Here is a 22,795-nt window from a genome sequence, read left to right as displayed (position 1 = left end):
ACACTGGGTAACATGCTAGGAGATAGCATGCCACCCAGTGTGGGTGCTTTCCTGGAAGAAAAGTTACATCCATTTTTAAGAATTTTAGCCAAAGTTGGATCCTGGTCTAGAATGGGAAGATATTTTTTTATGATTTTTAGAATTTGATGATATTCGTTGCTATAAGTGGTAACAAAGCAAACTTTGGATGCACTCACAGGTGTATTCACACGTTGCGTTTTGGGTACCAGCAAGGAATTCCTTTCTTTTCCACTGACTATAGATCGAGCCCGATCTATGGTCCACCATGGATAACCTCTATCCCTTAACCTTGAAGTAACCAAGGTGGATTCCAAATTGAATGAATGGGGAGAAGAACAGTTACGTTTTGCTCTAGTAAATTCACCTACGGGAACAGATTTTATGGTATGTTGAGGATGGCATGATTCTGCCCGCAGTAAAGTATTGCCGGCACTGGGTTTTCTGTATGTGCATGTATGCACAATGTTATTTTCCGCAGAAAGAAAGATATCCAAAAATGGAACCTTTGTTTCATGCCAGGAAAAAGTGAAAAACAAATTGTGAAAATTGTTGTTGACATAATCAATAAACTTGTGTGCACGGTCCTGTGTGGACGACCATATGATGATCACGTCATCCACAAAGCGGCCGTACCACACAATGTCTGAAAAAAAGGGATTTTCCTCACAGAAAATGTATTGGAGTTCCCACCAAAAAACATAAAGATTAGCTGCAGATGGGGAGGATTTTGCCCCCATTGAAGCTCCTGTTTTCTGTAGGAAAAATTGGTCTTCAAACATGAAAAAGTTCTGTGATAAAATGTAATGCAATGCCTCCAATGTGAATGATTTTAATTCGGAACTGTAAATGGAAAACAGATCCATGACATCCGAAACCGCTTGTACTGACAAGGCATGTGGTAATGATGAATATAAAGATTCAATATCCATTGTGAGCCAAGAATAGGAATTATTCCATTTTATTTGGTCCACAATGGATAATAAATGTTGGCTGTCCTTAATGTAACTGGGGCATAACGGTACAAGAGGCTGAAGAATAGAGTCCACCCACTCACACAAATGTTCATTTAACCCCTTAAGGACTCAGGGTTTTTCCGTTTTTGCACTTTCGTTGTCACGATGCCGGCTGGCAGGTAGTGGATCCTCTGTGCCAGAGAGGGATTGGCGTGGACCGTGCTAGTGGACCGGTTCTAAGCCACTACTGGTTTTCACCAGAGCCCGCCGCAAAGCGGGATGGTCTTGCTGCGGCGGTAGTGACCAGGTCGTATCCACTAGCAACGGCTCACCTCTCTGGCTGCTGAAGATAGGCGCGGTACAAGGGAGTAGGCAAAAGCAAGGTCGGACGTAGCAGAAGGTCGGGGCAGGCAGCAAGGATCGTAGTCAGGGGCAACGGCAGAAGGTCTGGAAACACAGGCAAGGAACACACAAGGAACGCTTTCACTGGCACTAAGGCAACAAGATCCGGCAAGGGAGTGCAGGGGAAGTGAGGTGATATAGGGAAGTGCACAGGTGAACACACTAATTGGAACCACTGCGCCAATCAGCGGCGCAGTGGCCCTTTAAATCGCAGAGACCCGGCGCGCGCGCGCCCTAGGGAGCGGGCCCGCGCGCGCCGGGACAGAACAGACGGAGAGCGAGTCAGGTAGGGGAGCCGGGGTGCGCATCGCGAGCGGGCGCTACCCGCATCGCGAATCGCATCCCGGCTGGCAGCGGAATCGCAGCGCCCCGGGTCAGAGGACGTGACCGGAGCGCTGCCGCGGGGAGAGTGAAGCGAGCGCTCCGGGGAGGAGCGGGGACCCGGAGCGCTCGGCGTAACAGTACCCCCCCCCTTGGGTCTCCCCCTCTTCTTAGAGCCTGAGAACCTGAGGAGCAGACTTTTGTCTAGGATGTTGTCCTCAGGTTCCCAGGATCTCTCTTCAGGACCACAACCCTCCCAGTCCACTAAAAAAAAATTTTTCCCTCTGACCTTTTTGGCAGCTAAAATTTCTTTGACCGAGAAGATGTCCGAGGAGCCGGAAACAGGAGTGGGAGGAACAGATTTGGGAGAAAAACGGTTGAGGATGAGTGGTTTGAGAAGAGAGACGTGAAAGGCATTAGGGATACGAAGAGAGGGAGGAAGAAGAAGTTTATAAGAGACAGGATTAATTTGACACAAAATTTTGAAAGGACCAAGATAGCGTGGTCCCAACTTGTAGCTAGGGACACGGAAGCGGACATATTTAGCGGAGAGCCATACCTTGTCTCCAGGGGAAAAAACGGGGGGAGCTCTTCTTTTCTTATCCGCGAACTTCTTCATGCGTGATGAAGCCTGTAAGAGAGAATTTTGGGTCTCTCTCCATATGATGGAAAGGTCACGAGAAATTTCATCCACAGCGGGCAGACCAGAGGGCAAGGGAGTAGGGAGGGGGGGAAGAGGGTGACGGCCGTACACCACGAAAAATGGGGATTTGGAGGAAGACTCAGAGACCCTGAAGTTATACGAGAATTCGGCCCATGGGAGGAGATCTGCCCAGTCATCCTGGCGGGAGGAAACAAAATGTCGCAAATAATCACCCAAGATCTGGTTAATCCTTTCTACTTGTCCATTGGACTGGGGATGATATGCAGAAGAAAAATTTAATTTAATCTTGAGTTGTTTACAGAGAGCCCTCCAGAATTTAGACACGAATTGGACGCCTCTATCCGAGACAATCTGCGTAGGCAACCCGTGAAGACGAAAAATGTGTACAAAAAATTGTTTAGCCAACTGAGGCGCAGAAGGAAGACCAGGAAGAGGGATGAAATGTGCCATTTTGGAGAATCGATCAACGACCACCCAAATAACAGTGTTGCCACGGGAAGGGGGTAAATCAGTAATAAAATCCATACCAATCAGAGACCAAGGCTGTTCGGGGACAGGCAGAGGATGAAGAAAACCAGCGGGCTTCTGGCGAGGAGTCTTATCCCGGGCACAGATAGTGCAGGCTCGCACAAAGTCCACAACATCCGTCTCCAGAGTCGGCCACCAATAGAAGCGGGAGATGAGTTGCACAGATTTCTTGATACCCGCATGACCTGCGAGATGGGAGGAGTGACCCCATTTGAGGATTCCGAGGCGTTGGCGAGGAGAAACAAAGGTCTTTCCTGGAGGAGTCTGCCTGATGGAGGCAGGAGAAGTGGAGATCAGGCAGTCAGGTGGAATGATGTGTTGCGGAGAGAGTTCAACTTCTGAGGCATCCGAGGAACGAGAGAGAGCATCGGCCCTAATGTTCTTATCGGCAGGACGAAAGTGAATCTCAAAATTAAATCGGGCAAAGAACAGAGACCACCGGGCCTGGCGAGGATTCAGCCGTTGGGCAGACTGGAGGTAGGAGAGGTTCTTGTGGTCGGTGTAGATAATAACAGGAGAACTTGATCCCTCCAGCAGATGCCTCCATTCCTCAAGTGCTAATTTAATGGCTAGAAGCTCTCGATCCCCGATGGAGTAGTTCCTCTCCGCTGGAGAGAAGGTCCTAGAGAAAAAACCACAAGTGACAGCATGCCCGGAAGAATTTTTTTGTAGAAGAACAGCTCCAGCTCCCACTGAGGAGGCATCAACCTCCAATAGGAAGGGTTTGGAAGGGTCAGGTCTGGAGAGGACGGGAGCCGAAGAAAAGGCAGACTTGAGTCGTTTAAAGGCGTCTTCTGCTTGAGGAGGCCAGGACTTGGGATCAGCATTTTTTTTGGTTAAAGCCACGATAGGAGCCACAATGGTAGAAAAATGTGGAATAAACTGCCTGTAATAATTGGCGAACCCCAAAAAGCGTTGGATAGCACGGAGTCCGGAGGGGCGTGGCCAATCTAAGACGGCAGAGAGTTTGTCTGGATCCATCTGTAGTCCCTGGCCAGAGACCAAATATCCTAGAAAAGGAAGAGATTGGCATTCAAACAGACATTTCTCAATTTTGGCATAGAGTTGGTTGTCACAAAGTCTCTGAAGAACCATACGGACATGCTGGCGGTGTTCTTCTAGATTGGCAGAAAAAATTAGGATATCGTCCAGATATACAACAACACAGGAGTATAACAGATCACGAAAAATTTCATTGACAAAGTCTTGGAAGACGGCAGGGGCGTTGCACAGTCCAAAGGGCATGACCAGATACTCAAAGTGTCCATCTCTGGTGTTAAATGCCGTTTTCCACTCGTCCCCCTCTCTGATGCGGATGAGGTTATAGGCGCCTCTTAAGTCCAATTTAGTGAAGATGTGGGCACCTTGGAGGCGATCAAAGAGTTCAGAGATGAGGGGTAAGGGGTAGCGGTTCTTAACCGTGATTTTATTAAGACCGCGGTAGTCAATGCACGGACGTAGGGAGCCATCTTTTTTGGACACAAAGAAAAATCCGGCTCCGGCAGGAGAGGAGGATTTACGGATAAAGCCCTTTTTTAGATTCTCCTGGACGTATTCGGACATGGCAAGAGTCTCTGGGGCAGAGAGAGGATAAATTCTGCCCCGGGGTGGAGTAGTGCCCGGGAGGAGGTCGATAGGGCAATCATAAGGCCTGTGAGGAGGTAGAGTCTCAGCTTGTCTTTTGCAGAAAACATCCGCGAAGTCCATATAGGCCTTAGGGAGACCGGTTACTGGAGGAACCACAGAGTTACGGCAAGGGTTACTGGGAACCGGTTTTAGACAGTTCTTGGAACAAGAGGACCCCCAACACTTGATCTCCCCAGTGGACCAATCCAGGGTAGGGGAATGAAGTTGAAGCCAGGGAAGTCCAAGGAGAATTTCCGAGGTGCAATTGGGGAGGACCAAAAGTTCAATCCTCTCATGATGAGATCCGATGCTCATAAGAAGGGGCTCCGTGCGGAAACGTATGGTACAGTCCAATCTTTCATTATTTACACAATTGATGTAGAGGGGTCTGGCGAGACTGGTCACCGGGATGTTGAACTTGTTGACGAGAGAGGCCAAAATAAAATTTCCTGCAGATCCAGAGTCCAAGAAGGCCACTGTAGAGAAGGAGAAGGCAGAGGCAGACATCCGCACAGGCACAGTAAGACGTGGAGAAGCAGAGTAGACATCAAGGACTGTCTCACCTTTGTGCGGAGTCAGCGTACGTCTTTCCAGGCGGGGAGGACGGATAGGACAATCTCTCAGGAAGTGTTCGGTACTAGCACAGTACAGGCAGAGGTTCTCCATACGGCGTCGTGTCCTCTCTTGAGGTGTCAGGCGAGACCGGTCGACCTGCATAGCCTCCACGGCGGGAGGCACAGGAACAGATTGCAGGGGACCAGAGGAGAGAGGAGCCGAGGAGAAGAAACGCCTCGTGCGAACAGAGTCCATATCTTGGCGGAGTTCCTGACGCCTTTCGGAAAAACGCATGTCAATGCGAGTGGCTAGGTGAATAAGTTCATGTAGATTAGCAGGAATTTCTCGTGCGGCCAGAACATCTTTAATGTTGCTGGATAGGCCTTTTTTGAAGGTCGCGCAGAGGGCCTCATTATTCCAGGACAATTCTGAAGCAAGAGTACGGAATTGTACGGCATACTCGCCAACGGAAGAATTACCCTGGACCAGGTTCAACAGGGCAGTCTCAGCAGAAGAGGCTCGGGCAGGTTCCTCAAAGACACTTCGGATTTCCGAGAAGAAGGAGTGTACAGAGGCAGTGACGGGGTCATTGCGGTCCCAGAGCGGTGTGGCCCATGACAGGGCTTTTCCGGACAGAAGGCTGACTACGAAAGCCACCTTAGACCTTTCAGTGGGAAACAGGTCCGACATCATCTCCAGATGCAGGGAACATTGGGAAAGAAAGCCACGGCAAAACTTAGAGTCCCCATCAAATTTATCCGGCAAGGATAAGCGTATCCCAGGAGCGGCCACTCGCTGCGGAGGAGGTGCAGGAGCTGGCGGAGGAGATGACTGCTGAAGCTGTGGTAGTAACTGTTGTAGCATAACGGTCAGTTGAGACAGCTGTTGGCCTTGTTGCGCTATCTGTTGTGACTGCTGGGCGACCACCGTGGTGAGGTCAGCGACAACTGGCAGAGGAACTTCAGCGGGATCCATGGCCGGATCTACTGTCACGATGCCGGCTGGCAGGTAGTGGATCCTCTGTGCCAGAGAGGGATTGGCGTGGACCGTGCTAGTGGACCGGTTCTAAGCCACTACTGGTTTTCACCAGAGCCCGCCGCAAAGCGGGATGGTCTTGCTGCGGCGGTAGTGACCAGGTCGTATCCACTAGCAACGGCTCACCTCTCTGGCTGCTGAAGATAGGCGCGGTACAAGGGAGTAGGCAAAAGCAAGGTCGGACGTAGCAGAAGGTCGGGGCAGGCAGCAAGGATCGTAGTCAGGGGCAACGGCAGAAGGTCTGGAAACACAGGCAAGGAACACACAAGGAACGCTTTCACTGGCACTAAGGCAACAAGATCCGGCAAGGGAGTGCAGGGGAAGTGAGGTGATATAGGGAAGTGCACAGGTGAACACACTAATTGGAACCACTGCGCCAATCAGCGGCGCAGTGGCCCTTTAAATCGCAGAGACCCGGCGCGCGCGCGCCCTAGGGAGCGGGGCCGCGCGCGCCGGGACAGAACAGACGGAGAGCGAGTCAGGTAGGGGAGCCGGGGTGCGCATCGCGAGCGGGCGCTACCCGCATCGCGAATCGCATCCCGGCTGGCAGCGGAATCGCAGCGCCCCGGGTCAGAGGACGTGACCGGAGCGCTGCCGCGGGGAGAGTGAAGCGAGCGCTCCGGGGAGGAGCGGGGACCCGGAGCGCTCGGCGTAACATTTGTTTTTTCCTCCTTACCTTTTAAAAATCATAACCCTTTCAATTTTCCACCTAAAAATCCATATTATGGCTTATTTTTTGCGTCGCCAATTCTACTTTGCAGTGACATTAGTCATTTTACCCAAAAATGCACGGCGAAACGGAAAAAAAAATCATTGTGCGACAAAATCGAAAAAAAAACGCCATTTTGTAACTTTTGGGGGCTTTCGTTTCTACGCAGTGCATATTTCGGTAAAAATTACACCTTATAATTATTCTGTCGGTCCATACGGTTAAAATGATACCCTACTTATATAGGTTTGATTTTGTCGCACTTCTGGAAAAAATCATAACTACATGCAGGAAAATTTATACGTTTAAAAATGTCATCTTCTGACCCCTATAACTTTTTTATTTTTCCATGTATGGGGTGGTATGAGGACTCATTTTTTGCGCCGTGATCTGAAGTTTTTATCGGTATGATTTTTGTTTTGATCGGACTTTTTGATCACTTTTTATTCATTTTTTAATGATATAAAAAGTGACCAAAATACGCTTTTTTGAACTTTGGAATTTTTTTGCGAGTACGCCATTGACCGTACGGCTTAATTAATGATATATTTTTATAGTTCGGACATTTACGCACGCGGCGATACCACATATGTTTATTTTTTATTTTTTTTACACGGTTTTATTTTTTTTATGGGAAAAGGGGGGTGATTCAAACTTTTATTAGGGAAGGGGTTAAATGACCTTTATTAACACTTTTTTTTTACATTTTTTTTGCAGTGTTATAGGTCCCATAGGGACCTATAACACTGCACACACTGATCTCTAATGCTGATCACTGGCGTGCATTAACACGCCTGTGATCAGCATTATCGGCGCTTGACTGCTCCTGCCTGGATCTCAGGCACGGAGCAGTCATTCGTCGATCGGACACCGGGGAGGCAGGTAAGAGCCCTCCCGGTGTCCGATCAGCTGTTCGGGACGCCGCGATTTCACCGCGGCGGTCCCGAACAGCCCGACTGAGCAGCCGGGTCACTTTCACTTTCACTTTAGAAGCGGCGGTCAGCTTTGACCGCCGCTTCTAAAGGGTTAATACCGCACATCGCCGCGATCGGCGATGTGTGGTATTAGCCGCGGGTCCCGGCCGTTGATTAGCGCCGGGACCCACGCGATATGATGCGGGATCGCGGCGCGATCCCGCTTCATATCGCGGGAGCCGGCGCAGGACGTAAATATACGTCCTGCGTCGTTAAGGGGTTAAAGAGCCGATGCCCGCCACGATGGGTCTCATGGGTGGCGGGAATCGGCCCTTGTGAACCTTTGGGAGTGAGTGGAAAATCGGGGTAATAGGATTAGATACTAACATGTAATCATATTGCTTTTGAGTGATAACCCCCATCTGTAATCCTGTATTTAGAAGTTGAGTCAGATTCTCAGTGAACATTACTGTAGGATCAGACTTCAACCGACAATATGTACTGGTGTCATCTAAGAGGGTTTGATTCAGCTGGCAATAAAGTGATCTATTCATGCATATCACAGAACCCCCTTTGTCAGCCGACCGAACTACCAATTCCCGATTGTCACGTAACTGACAGATAGCCATTTTTTCCCCCCTGGACAGGTTACCAGCGCCCCGGTTCTCAGAGCCATGTGCCAAGCACATGAGATCCTGAATGACCAAGTCCTGTAAACTGTCCATGGGGGAAGATCTGGACTGTAAGGGATAGAAAGTGGGATTGCCAACAAAGAAATTTTGAGACTCACAAATGCAATCCATTTGTGAGTCTCAAAATTTCTTTGTTGGCAATCCCACTTTCTATCCCTTACAGTCCAGATCTTCCCCCATGGACAGTTTCCAGGACTTGGTCATTCAGGATCTCATGTGCTTGGCACATGGCTCTGAGAACCGGGGCGCTGGTAACCTGTCCAGGGGGGAAAAAATGGCTATCTGTCAGTTACGTGACAATCGGGAATTGGTAGTTCGGTCGGCTGACAAAGGGGGTTCTGTGATATGCATGAATAGATCACTTTATTGCCAGCTGAATCAAACCCTCTTAGATGACACCAGTACATATTGTCGGTTGAAGTCTGATCCTACAGTAATGTTCACTGAGAATCTGACTCAACTTCTAAATACAGGATTACAGATGGGGGTTATCACTCAAAAGCAATATGATTACATGTTAGTATCTAATCCTATTACCCCGATTTTCCACTCACTCCCAAAGGTTCACAAGGGCCGATTCCCGCCACCCATGAGACCCATCGTGGCGGGCATCGGCTCTTTAAATGAACATTTGTGTGAGTGGGTGGACTCTATTCTTCAGCCTCTTGTACCGTTATGTCCCAGTTACATTAAGGACATCCAACATTTATTATCCATTGTGGACCAAATAAAATGGAATAATTCCTATTCTTGGCTCACAATGGATATTGAATCTTTATATTCATCATTACCACATGCCTTGTCAGTACAAGCGGTTTCGGATGTCATGGATCTGTTTTCCATTTACAGTTCCGAATTAAAATCATTCACATTGGAGGCATTGCATTACATTTTATCACATAACTTTTTCATGTTTGAAGACCAATTTTTCCTACAGAAAACAGGAGCTTCAATGGGGGCAAAATCCTCCCCATCTGCAGCTAATCTTTATGTTTTTTGGTGGGAACTCCAATACATTTTCTGTGAGGAAAATCCCTTTTTTTCAGACATTGTGTGGTACGGCTGCTTTGTGGATGACGTGATCATCATATGGTCGTCCACACAGGACCGTGCACACAAGTTTATTGATTATGTCAACAACAATTTTCACAATTTGTTTTTCACTTTTTCCTGGCATGAAACAAAGGTTCCATTTTTGGATATCTTTCTTTCTGCGGAAAATAACATTGTGCATACATGCACATACAGAAAACCCAGTGCCGGCAATACTTTACTGCGGGCAGAATCATGCCATCCTCAACATACCATAAAATCTGTTCCCGTAGGTGAATTTACTAGAGCAAAACGTAACTGTTATTCTCCCCATTCATTCAATTTGGAATCCACCTTGGTTACTTCAAGGTTAAGGGATAGAGGTTATCCATGGTGGACCATAGATCGGGCTCGATCTATAGTCAGTGGTAAAGAAAGGAATTCCTTGCTGGTACCCAAAACGCAACGTGTGAATACACCTGTGAGTGCATCCAAAGTTTGCTTTGTTACCACTTATAGCAACGAATATCATCAAATTCTAAAAATCATAAAAAAATATCTTCCCATTCTAGACCAGGATCCAACTTTGGCTAAAATTCTTAAAAATGGATGTAACTTTTCTTCCAGGAAAGCACCCACACTGGGTGGCATGCTATCTCCTAGCATGTTACCCAGTGTGCGTCCACGAGCCGACAACTGGCTCAAAGTTAAAGGTTTTTTTCCTTGTGGCAACTCAAGATGTGTTGTTTGCAGATATGCCGATAAGTGTAAATTCACACCTGGACTTTCTGCTCAACACAGCTTGCCCATAAAATCCTTTATAAACTGCCAAACTACCTTTGTGGTATATAGGATTTGTTGCAAAATCTGCAAACTTTCCTATATAGGAAGCACTAAACGTCCGCTTAAAATCAGGATTCAGGAACACATTAGAGGTATTCTAAATCCCCATCATGTTAATATATCCAGTGTTTCAAAACATTTTTGTGACAAACATAACCGTGACACATCCCACTTTTTATTCCATGGTATAGAATTGGTTCACAAGCAGAAACGAGGTGGTGATAGGGTTAAAACCCTTCGCAACAGAGAAATCTTTTGGATATATAATTTACGCAGTTACCAGCCGTATGGTCTAAATTTTAGATCTGATATTATTCTGTATTATGATTAGTCCTACACCTCTTTTCTGCAATATTATACCAATTCCACACTTTACCTTTAATTATGCAGCATTTCATTATGTTAGCATATAGAATTCTGTAATATGCAACATAACTTATTTGTATTTGTGCTTTTGTACAATTTTTGTAACATTTTCTTGTTAAGCTTGTTTGATGTTTTCACAACGTTCGAGCTATTGAGGGTTAATGGACTTTTTTCCATTAGCCAGTCAAGCTGCACCTGTGAAACACCATATAAAAAGGTGGTTAATCTCCACCCAACTATCTGTTTGACAAAGGGTCACGTGACCCGAAACGCGTCACATCCTATCCGGAGTGCCGGTATGTGTACTATCCTGTTACCTTTGTATACCTCTTGAATAAATCTGAAGACTGTGTGCTGGCTCCTGCTTTCTTTTCTTCATATCTCTGAGGAGATTGCCGGGCGCAAGGAAAGGTGTAGCTGACTATCTTCCATTTCGCTTTTGATTAAAATGATACCCTACTTATATAGGTTTGATTTTGTCGTACTTCTGGAAAAAATCATAACTATATGCAGGAAAATTTATGTTTAAAATTGTCATCTTCTGACCCCTATAACTTTTTTATTTTACCGTGTATGGTGCGGTATGAGGGCTCATTTTTTGCGCCCTGATCTGAAGTTTTTAGCGGTACCATTTTTGTATTGATAGGACTTATTTTATTCATTTTTAAATGCACTATTTTGGACTTTGGAATTTTTTTGCGCGCACGCCATTGACCGAGCGGTTTAATTATTGATATATTTTTATAATTCGGACATTTCCGCACGCGGTGATAACATATATGTTTATTTTTATTTTTATTTACACTGTGTTTTTTTTTTTATGGAAAAGGGGGGTGAGTCAAACTTTTAATAGGGGAGGGGTTAAATGATATTCATTCACTTTTTTTTTCACTTTTTTTTTGCAGTGTTATAGCTCCCATAGGGACCTATAACACTGCACACACTGATCTTTATCATTGATCACTGGTTTCTCATAGGAAACCAGTGATCGATGATTCTGTCGCATGACTGCTCATGCCTGGATCTCAGGCACTGAGCAGTCATTCGGCGATCGGACAGCGAGGAGGCAGGTAGGGGCCCTCCCGCTGTCCTGTAAGCTGTTTGGGATGCCACGATTTCGCCGCGGCTATCCCGAACAGCCCACTGAGTTAATCGGCATGGTTTCACTTTCGCTTTTAGCCGCTCTGAGCGCGCGGCTAAAGGGTTAATAGCGCGCGGCGCCGCGATCGGCGCTGCACGCTATTAGTGGCGGGTCGTGGCTTCACTATGATGCCGGGCCCGCCGTGATATGATGCGGGGTTACTGTGTAACCCTGCGTTATATCACTGGAGGAGGACCAAGGACGTACCAGTACGTCCTTGGTCCTTAAGGGGTAATAAAATGATTTATAACCTAGAGAACATGACACAAATGTAATAACATGAAAAATCCAAGTTTTATCTATACACTATAAATAATAAGAGTTATTTCTATTGGTGTGTTGTATGGGGTGTGATGGAGGGCAGATGGAAATACCCTAGAGGCAGATGGCATTAACCTCTTGTATTTGTGATGCCAGGGCGTGGTTTATCCTCAATAACATCTGAAGGTATACCGCTGGAACCTGGGCTAGGCACGGGGGGCAATAATGACTCCAACGTCAAGTTACGGACAACGGTAGTTTTACTGATTGACAGATGGAACAGTCTATACTGTGTAGCCAGGCCCACGGAGGTGACCAGTGACTTCAGAGACCTTAAGGTCTTGCTGGGACTTGCAGTGGTTTTTGACAATTTAGTGCAGGCCATGTAGACTTGACAATAGATGACAGTGACTGACTTGACTTGACTGGAGATAGACTAAGCTGTGACTTTAGCTTACTTGTAGACTTGTAGCTTATGGCTGCAGACTTGACTTGAGGTCTCCTATGATTTCAGACAAACTCTTAGGCTCAACTGCATCTCAGCAAAGACTCAGGAACTAATAATAATAATATACAATTACAGTAGATCAGATGCAGGGGGTGACCATAGGACATTGCAGGGAGGCTGCCTGACAGGGAAGCAAGGGTATGGGGTAACAACTCCTGTACTGGGCCACCACAAACTCCCCCTCTTAGCCCCTTAAGGACTCAGACCTTTTTCACCTTGAGGACTTTTTTGCAAATCTGACCACTGTCACTTTAAGCATTAATAACTCTGGGTTGCTTTTCCTTTTCATTCTGATTCTGAGATCATTTTTTTCATGACATATTCTACTTTATGGAAGTGGTAACTATTCGTCGATACTTGCATAATTTCTCTGTGAAAAATTCCAAATTTGATGAAAATTTAGCAGCTTTTTTACTTTGAAACTCTTTGCTTATAAGGAAAATGGACATCTCAAATAAATAATATATTGATTCACATATACAATATGTCTACTTTATGTTTGCATCATAAAGTTGACATGTTTTTACTTTTGGAAGACATCAGAGGGCTTCAAAATTCAGCAGGAATTTTCCAATTTTTCACAAAATTTTCAAAATCTGAATTTTTTAGGGACCAGTTCAGTTTTGAAGATGATTTGAGGGGCCTTCATATTAAAAATATCCCATAAATGACCCCATTAAAAAAACTGAACCCCTCAATACATTCAAAATGACATTCAGAAAGTGTGTTGACCCAGCAAACTGAAGGATAAAATTTCAAATCAAAATATTTTACACTCGCATGTTCTTGTAGACCCAGTTTTTTTAATTTTTACAAGGGGTAAAAGGAAAGAAATCACTCTAAAATGTGTAATCCAATTTCTCTCAAGTAAGGAAATATCTCATATGTGTATGTCAAGTCCTTTGTGGGTGCACTAGAGGGCTCAGAAAGGAATGAGCGACAATCGGATTTTGGAGAGTGAGTTTTTCTGAAATGTTTTTGGGGGGCATGTCACATTTAGGAAGCCCCTATAATGCCAGAACAGCAAAAAAAAAAAAACACATGGCATACAATTTTGGAGACTACACCCCTCAAGGAATGTAACAAGGGGTACAGTGAGCCTTAACACCCCACGTGTTTGACGACTTTTCATTAAAGTCGGATGTGTAAATGAATTTTTTTTCACTAAAACGCTATTTTTTCCCCAAATTTAAAATTTTTACAAGGGGCAATAGAAGAAATTACCCCCCCAAAATTTGTAACCCCATTTCTTCTGAGTATGGAAATACCCCATGTGTGGACGTCAAGTGCTCTACTGGCGCACTACAATGCTCATAACAGGAGGAGCGCCATTGAGCTTTTGGAGAGAGAATTTGGTTGGAATAAAAGTCGGAAGCCTTGTGCGTTTACAAAGCCCCCCGTGGTGCAAGAACATTGGACCCCCCCACATGTGACCCCATTTTGGAAATTATACCCCTAACAGAATTTAACAAGGGGTGCAGTGAGCATTCACACCCCACTGGCATTTGACAGATATTGGGAACAGTGTCATGTCAGAAACACTGTAAAATCAGCCACCCCTGTGCAAATCACCAATTTAGGCCTCAAATGTACATAGTGCTCTCTCACTCCTGAGCCTTGTTGTGCGTCCACAGAGCATTTCATATGGGGTATTTCCATACTGAGTAGAACTTGCGTTACAAATTTTGGGGGTCTTTTTTTCCTTTTACCTCTTGTGAAAATAAAAAGTACGGAGCAACACCAGCATGTTAGTGTCATTTTTTATTTTTTTTACACTAACAGGCTGTTGTAGACCCTAACTTTACCTTTTCATAAGGAGTAAAAGGAGACCCCCCCCCAAAAAAAAAAACTTGTAACGCATTTGCTCCCGAGTACGGAAATACCCCATATGAGGCCCTAAACTGTTTCCTTGAAGTAAAAAAGACTGTTGTCCACCATTGTGAAGTGCTCAAGTACTGTGGCAACCATGTGCAAGATCAGGTCGGAGGCTATGTTGTGTTACAAAGTGTTGCCTGTACCTGCAAGGTTTAAATATGTGCCGGAGAAGCGCACAAAAATGTCCAGTGGTGGTCAGGTTCCCGCCCCTGGGCGTGGAAACCATGTTGCTGTAAAGATCCGCCCCTTCTTGCCAGGGGAGCAGAAGTCAGTGCTGCACCGCTGACACACTTCCGTCTGGAAGCCATTTTCCCGGAGCCCTGTATGAAAGGAGCAGCGCCGCTGGATCCTTTCAGTTTGCCGGAAGTCTGCAAGTGGAGCAACATGGGGGAACAAGCAAGCACGAGGTCGGAGAGTCCCAAGATGGCGCCGGAGGCCCGGAAAGTCACCGCGGCCACGGCGCAAATGTTTCAGGAGCTGGCAGATCATCTACAGTGCATCTCCATTGGGGCCGAAGAGGCCTGCTACCAAGTCCCGCTGCCCGAGGACTGGCTAGAAACCCCGGCAATGGGGACTGGACAGCAACCCCGGCAGAGGGAACGCTGGCATCTTCTCGCAGATCATCACCGGCCAAAATTCATATTGAGGAATCAGATGTGAGTACCCCAGCTGAGGTCGCTTTCTTTACCCCTAGCTCAGAACAAACCCCCAGGTCCTGAAGTCTGTGTACGCCCCCGGTCCCCACCATAACCCCGGTGGTTATTTGACGATGAGCCGGGACTATCCAATACATGAGGGGACACCTTCTTCCCCTGCCAGGGAAACCCCATCACTCAGTTCCGACAGTCCAGTCATCTACAGATGTATGTGCCCTGGCCTACTCCTGTTGTCAAAGAGGTTTGGCTTAACCCCTTAAGGACTGAGCATTTTTCCGTTTTTGCATTTTCACTTTTTCCTCATCACCTTCTAAAAATCATAACGCTTTAAATTTTGCACATAAAATTCCATATGATGGCTTATTTTTTGCGCCACCAATTCTACTTTGCAGTGACATTTGTAATTTTACCAAAAAATCCACGGCAAAATGGAAAAAAAAATAATTGTGGGACAAAATTGAAGAAAAAATGTCATTTTGTAACTTTTGGGTGCTTCCGTTTCTACATAGTGCATTTTTCGGTAAAAATTACACCTTATTATTATTCTGGAAACGCTCAGGTTAGAAGAGGTTTGCTATGGGGATTTGCTTCTAAACTGGGCATTCCCTGAGACAGGTGTCATCAGAGAGGACATAGACAGAAAAGAATAATCTTAACTTCAGAAGCTCATAAGTACTTAAAGGATTAAGATTTTTAATAGAAGTAATTTACAAATCTGTTTAACTTTCTGGAGCCAGTTGATATATATTAAGTTGTTTTCCTGGAATACCCCATTTAAAGGTAGGAAGACAATGTAATAGAGCAGCAGGAAATGTTAGCAGAATGCTTGGATGCATAGGGAGAGGTATAAGCAGTAGATAGAGAGAAGTGCTCATGTCGCTGTACAGAACACTGGTGAGACTTCACTTGGAGTATTGTGCACAATACTGGAGGCCGTATCTCCAGAAGGATATAGATACTCTAGAGAGAGTTCAGAGAAGAGCTACTAAACTAGTACATTGATAGGAGGTAAAAACTTACCAGGAAAGGTTAAAGGACCTTAACATGTATAGCTTGGAAGAAAGAAGAGAAAGAGGGGGTATGATAGAAACTTTTATACATAAAGGAATCAACACGGTAAAGGAAGAGAGCATATTTAACAGAAGAAAAACTACCGCAAGAAGACATTGTTTTAAATTAGAGGGGCAAAGGTTTAAAAGTAACATCAGGAAGTATTACTTTACTGAGAGAGTAGTGGATGCATGGAATAGCCTTCTTGCAGAAGTGGTTTCTGCAAATACAGTGAAGGAGTTTAAACATGCATGTAATAAGCATAAGGCTAGCCTTCATATCAGATAGGGCCAGAGACTATTAATAGGATTCAGATTATTGGGCAGACTAGATGGGCCAAATGGTTCTTATTTGCCGACACCTTCTATGTTTCTATATGTTTCTATTCACATGCACTTCTTTTTCCTTTTCCTTTCTCTCACCTGTTTTTCTCTCTTTTGCTGGCTGTTCAGGGATGTACTAACATGTTTAAAGGAGTAGTCCAGTCCTGAAAAACTTATCCCCTATCCCAGTGTTTCCCAACCCAGTCCTCAAGGCACACCAACAGTCCAGGATTTTAATTTTTCCCTGTTCTATTCCAATGGAGTAACTGAAAAAACCCGGAATGTTGGTATGCCTTGAGGACTGGGTTGGGAAACACTGCTCTATCCTAAGGATGACAACTCTTCTCCCTCTGCTCTTTACAAGTTACCCAGTGCTATAATCCTGTCAGCTAACACAGGCACCGCTGAGGAGGAAGAAAGTGTGAGGACTGCCTCCACACCGACAAGCCGAACTGCAGGCAGTGACAGTGATGGATGTAAGTACTTGTCACTGTCTGCCTGTAATTAAATGTAAGAAAATGGTCCTTAATGGGGGGGGGGGGGGGGGGGACACACTGACAGTCCTTCTAGTACTACTACTCCCAGCAGCCTGCTGCATCAGGCTGAGTCTATTAGTCCAAAATGAGCTACAGTACAGCAGAGCCTTATGTTAATGTTGCTTACCAGACTGTAAATGCACAATATAAACTACAGCTCCCAGTGTGGTCTTTCTGTGTGGCCTATGTAATAACTCACCACATTCATTCAAATCCTGTGCACCAAATATGCACAGGATACTGTACATGTGAATAGACCCTAACAGAGAAGATTACTCTGCCTCTGAATTTGTCTGATCAGGAATACATTCATTTATCCAGCACTGATTGTGGTGACACTCTACAAGCCACCATGTGCTATCTGATATTGATATATTGTATGTGTATCAAGTCTCAGTATGGTGGCAAGATTGATATTCCTATAGTAGTTTTTACCTGAATCACTGAATGGTGGCCTTATTTAATCATGGCATGGTTGTGTTATATAGTCTTAGTGTGATGTATATGGAGCACAGGGGGCGTAATGGGATTATCCAGATGGAGGGTTTTGTTTTTCTAGAAGCATGCCCATTCTATGTTATATATGAAAAAAAAATAAACCTTTACATACCCCCAGCGCTCCAGCAGTCCTTCCAATATCCCACTCCGGTCCCTGGCTGCTATCCTCTTGCTAAGAATACTAGTATTATATACATGTGTATAGCAAAAAAAAGTGTTACTGCAATTCTTTTCTGGGAGAAATACTTCATTTACTTGAAACATTTTTTCAAGTAAATGAAGAAATAATGAGAAATAATTCTCAGAGGAGAAATAATTCTGTGCCCCGATGCCAGTGGCTGTGGGGCTGGTTTGCGATTATTTCCAGGGCTGGATTTATTCCCAGTCTGTCCCTGAATACAGTAGTGAGAAAATAGCCTGAAAGCTGTACGGGCTGCACAGAGCCCATAGACAGCACACACACTTAATTTGGATCTTCTAGGACCTTTGGTGACGTCATCAGGACTCTAAGCAAATAGGAGTCATCCCAGGTCTTGGAAGATACATAGTAAGTCTGTGTATGCTGTCTATGGGTTTAACAAACATAGGAGAGGAGAGTAGAAGGTGAGGGGAAAGTATGGGAGGGGGTGCCATAGGGAGCAGTGTATAGTTACACCTTAGAAATGGGGTGTGAGGGTGAGATTTAATATTTTAACCACTCAGGACACAGCCGGGTTTTATTTTTGCATTTTTTGTTTTTTCCTCCTCCTCTTCTAAGAGTCATAACTCTTATATTTCCATCCACAGACCCATATGAGGCTTGCTTTTTTTGCGTGACCAATTGTACTTTGTAATGACATCACTCATTTTACCATAAAATGTACAACAAACCCAAAAAATTATTATTTTGTGGGGAAATTAATGGGGCACTCCGGTGGAAAACTTTTTAAATTTAAATCAACTGGTGCCAGAAAGTTCAACAGATTTATAAATTACTTCTATTAAAAATTCTTAATCCTACTACAGAGGAAATTCTTTTCTTTTTGGAACACAGAGCTCTCTGCTGACATCACGAGCACAGTGCTCTCCGCTGACATCTCTGTCCATTTTAAGAACTGTCCAGAGCAGGAGAAAATCCCCATAGCAAACATATGCTATGATTATAACGATTACATGCTTTACTATTATTGTACTGGTTTTAAAAAAAACTCATACTTTTTTAACAAAATCAGTATGTAAAATTGCCCTATTCTAAAATATATATTATTTTAATCGGGCACCAAAAGCCAGAAGAAGACCAGGACCGAAGGACGGGACTGCGATATTGGCAGCACCAGGGAAGCGGTGAAAGGTTATTTAAAGTTTATTATTTTTATTTTGGCAGCCCGGACATAGTGGATATTTTTTCTCCTTCAGGGTACATTCACATGCTCATAACTAGCAGCCAGTTTCCCACAGCAGAAAAACTTGTGCGGGTTATGGTACCGTTCATTTTAACAGGTCTGCAAACCTGCCACTATCTCAGACTTTCCACGTGCAAGGTAGCGTAACTCACAGTGGAAGCCTACTGCTAGTTACGAACGTGTGAACGTTCTCTTAAGCACAGAAAATATTTACTATAGATCTTACATTTGGACCCTGATACGTTTGTGTTATGGCCTTAGATGCTTTTCCCCTCATTGGGATCTCAGGCCTTATTCACATTGTGCGTGATCAGTTCCCTAGTGCTGTGTATTCTGTATCACAAAACAGAGGAAACCAGGAAAATCTTTGGTCATGCAATTCGGGGGCCCCATATTAGATTTTTCCCAGGGCCACACTTAGTCTAAAACCGGCCTTGACCACTATATAGCATTGGTATACATACTTGTATGGGAAGTGCCATGCGCAAGAGCCGCTCGTCGGCCTTTAGTCTGCCCTAGATGTGATGTCTCTATGTGTTCTGTGTCTGTGTCGCCCCCTAACGCCCACATTACAATCAAATGATGTCGTTTCTGGACTTGGCTCTGCATCTGGCACCAATACTAAGGATTGTATGCACGGGGGCCCGCTCCTGTTCAGGTGTGTTATGGGATTGTTTTGTTTTATGATTGGACACTGCTTGTAAAAGTATCATCCTGTAACCAAGCTGTGACACCTCCGTAAAAAGGAAGGTTTTTCAAAACGACTGTAGGGGTGAGTGCTTGGTGGTCTGTTTTTTTTTGCTGCTACATCTGGGTATCCCTTATGTAATTGTTGTTGCTCTTTTTGCACTTTTGCACATGCAATTTACATATTTGCTCTGCTAATACAGCTTTTACTTGCCTATACCTATATCATTTTCAGTTTTGCCTTTTTTTCTGGAAGGCATATGCACTTTTTTACATGTATTTTTTCAGCACATTTATTGCCAAGCCACTGTTGCTCCCTGTGTTACAGTTGCCATTTGTCTTGTTTTTGTATATGTATTCATTATTTGTTGGTGTGATACACAATTTTAACATGATATAAATGAAGTATATATATATTTTAATATATATTTTTTCTGCCACAATTTTTTTGGTCTGTAGGTTTATATAACTTCTTGTATACTGGTATTATTCATAAAATTGGTCTCAGTATACAGGATATGGTCAGTAACTGTATTATGGTAACATGTGTGGTGATAATATTCCTACTTGTTTACTGGTACTTTTGGTAACATTATAACCATACATATTACTATGATGCTGTTACTGACCAATAAATGGGGACGGGAGTGACCAAAGGAGGGTTGGTGATATACCCATCCCCATATGGGGTTTTCCCCTGTGGGGAGGGAGTGGAACATACAACATTATCCTCTCTCCCATGACGGTCTACAATATTTTGGAAGAGTGGGTTATAGTTGTTGCTGACTTCTATTTGAAAGATGGGGGTCTTGCACAGTCTCATCACCTTCATATGCATGTCAAACAAGTGTCAAGTGTCAAAACTATTTTTTTTTTTACTGTACATTTTCTTTATTATTATTATTTTAGTTTTTTTTTATGTTTTTTGGTTTGTTTATTTATTTTTTGTATTTTTTAAATGTAATTTTTCTTTTTAATTCTTGTTTGCTATAGTATGTATGGTCATTAGAAATAGACATAATAATATGCCCCTATATATAAAGTATTTGCATTCTATACATATGCATAATGGATTAGACAAGGCTCAACTTTTTCTATGTCAATTATTTTTTCAAATGTCAACACCAAGAACAACTATGGCCCTCATTTACTTAGAAAATCAGGTTGTAAGTCTATCTTGCTTTCTAACCCGACTGCTTTTTTCCCCTGGTATTTATTATTATGTCGCATCTTGTTTGTCGCACGTGCGTTTTGTTGGTTTTGGTTTCCGAACTCCTCTGAGCTGTCGGGAAAAAATTCACAACAATTCAACAAATTCGGGTTGGAAACCTTTATAAATACGTGGGAAAGCTCAGAAATGTCGGGTTACGCCCCTTTTTCGGGTTTGGGAGAATCCACATCGGGTCCGTCGGGAAAAAATGTCGCATTGTGTCGCAGACTGGCGCACCATGTCTGCGACATGGCGCAGACAAAGATGCGACTTAAAAACCCGACAAAAGAAGTCGGGTTTAGAATAGTAAATGAGGGCCTATATTTTTAATTGTGTTAAGCAGATAGTGTTAAGTGGTCAAAATTTGAATCGATCCCTCTAGTGGGCACCAGAGCTTTAACCCCAATATCAAATTATTCATGCATTATAGTATGTCATTATAGTATGGCTTTACCTCAGGGTAAGTGAGTCAACATGGCTGCTAGATAACATCTTATTATTCTACCTATCCTACTAGTCTAATGTTAGAAGGTGTTAGTAAGTACCCAGAACCAACTCTAAATTGACAAACAAGTGTAAACATTATTGAAAGTTTTACAAAAATGGTATTAAATGATAAAATACATCTTGTAAAAGTTTTTATAATTTGCAAAAGTGCTTGCTTATAACAATATGCAATATTGGCAAACTGATGATAATGATTCATGGTCAGGATCCTCATAGCCTGCCTCGCATTCCCCCTGTCACAGCAATATTTTCTCCATTAATGTACGATGCATCTTCAGAACATAAAAATGATGCTATGCCAGCACATTCCTGTGGCTCACCGATCCTATAATATGTTAATAATAATGATGAGGTAATCATAATTAAGTTTTAGTATTTTAAACATAAAAATTGGGATATAACTGGATAATAATAAAAAAAAAAAATAAACTGTACACAAAAATAGACACAGATTACAGACACAAAATATGGTTTGGGAAAATTCTAATTTTTTACTATACAGCTTGTCTATTAACATATGGTACATATGTGAATTGTATTCTTAATGTTTTGCTGCAACAAGCTTTATCCCCTTAAGGGTACAATCACACATACAGGATCCTGCACAGGTTTGATGCACAGGATTTGTAACTGCCGATTAGAAAATGTGCTCAGTCACTTAGTTTACATTGAAATCTGCAGCATAAAATCCTGTGCATAAAATCCTGCATATCAAATCTGCATGCGTATGAACGTACCCTAAAGGGATTATCCACCATAAGGGGGTTTAGTACTTACCTGCCAAACAGTAATGGACACTCTTAGGTCTTAGATCTGTTCTTGTCATGGAGCTCAATGAGTATACCTTAGTCTACCATAATGCTGTGGCTTTATTTTTTTGAAATGGCTATTTCCTGTTGGAGTTCCCTTTCTCCAACTACAAGTCCCAGGATCCTTTGTTTATAAGAGTGAGGCCACTTTTCTTTCTCCCACAAATCAGCCACCCCACCCATTGAAGCACACCTGAGCTGCCTCCCATGCTGTGCTGTAAACAGTAAAACAGTGTTTTCCAACCAGGGTGCCTCCAGCTGTTTAAAAACTGCAATTCCCTGAAGAATCATCTCCCTCTGACCCAGCGGTCACTCCATCCATTGAAGCTCAGACACGCTCCCTGGTGAAGTAATGTATTTTTTTTTTTTTTTTTTTTTTGTATGCTGATAAAAATAAACATTGGGGCAAAGATCACAGAAGAATTGCAGGACCAACCATCAAACACATGTATGGCCCCTGTAGCATACTCAAACAAAATCCTGGAATACCCCTTTAAGGACACAGGTAATTTTTGCTTTTGCATTTTTGTTGTTCCTCATTTTATTTGTCTATATGAGGGCTTGTTTTTTGCAGAACAAAATGTGCATCGTATTGACCTTTCATTTTAACATAAAATGTATGACAAAGCAAAATAAATAAATTTTTTTAAGATGGAAATTGGAAAAAAATACACCATTTTGCAACTTTTGA

General features: G+C 43.7%; 1 protein-coding gene across 2 annotated transcripts in view; it reads right to left on the bottom strand.

Annotated features, from left to right (window-relative positions):
* Positions 1–21,425: 21,425 nt before the first annotated feature.
* LOC130309035 (dehydrogenase/reductase SDR family member 4-like) overlaps positions 21,426–22,795 on the bottom strand; it is a 147,607-nt gene continuing 146,237 nt past the window's right edge. For both annotated transcript variants that reach the window (XM_056552284.1, XM_056552283.1), the window contains exon 9: positions 21,426–21,620. In XM_056552284.1, coding sequence (XP_056408259.1) covers positions 21,506–21,620 — 115 coding nt within the window. In that variant the 3' untranslated portion in view covers positions 21,426–21,505. The remainder of the gene's footprint in view (positions 21,621–22,795) is intronic.

The sequence above is a fragment of the Hyla sarda genome, chromosome 1, assembly GCF_029499605.1.
Source record: "Hyla sarda isolate aHylSar1 chromosome 1, aHylSar1.hap1, whole genome shotgun sequence".
NCBI classification, from domain to species: Eukaryota; Metazoa; Chordata; class Amphibia; order Anura; family Hylidae; genus Hyla; species Hyla sarda.
This window is presented reverse-complemented; position numbering and strand designations above follow the sequence as displayed.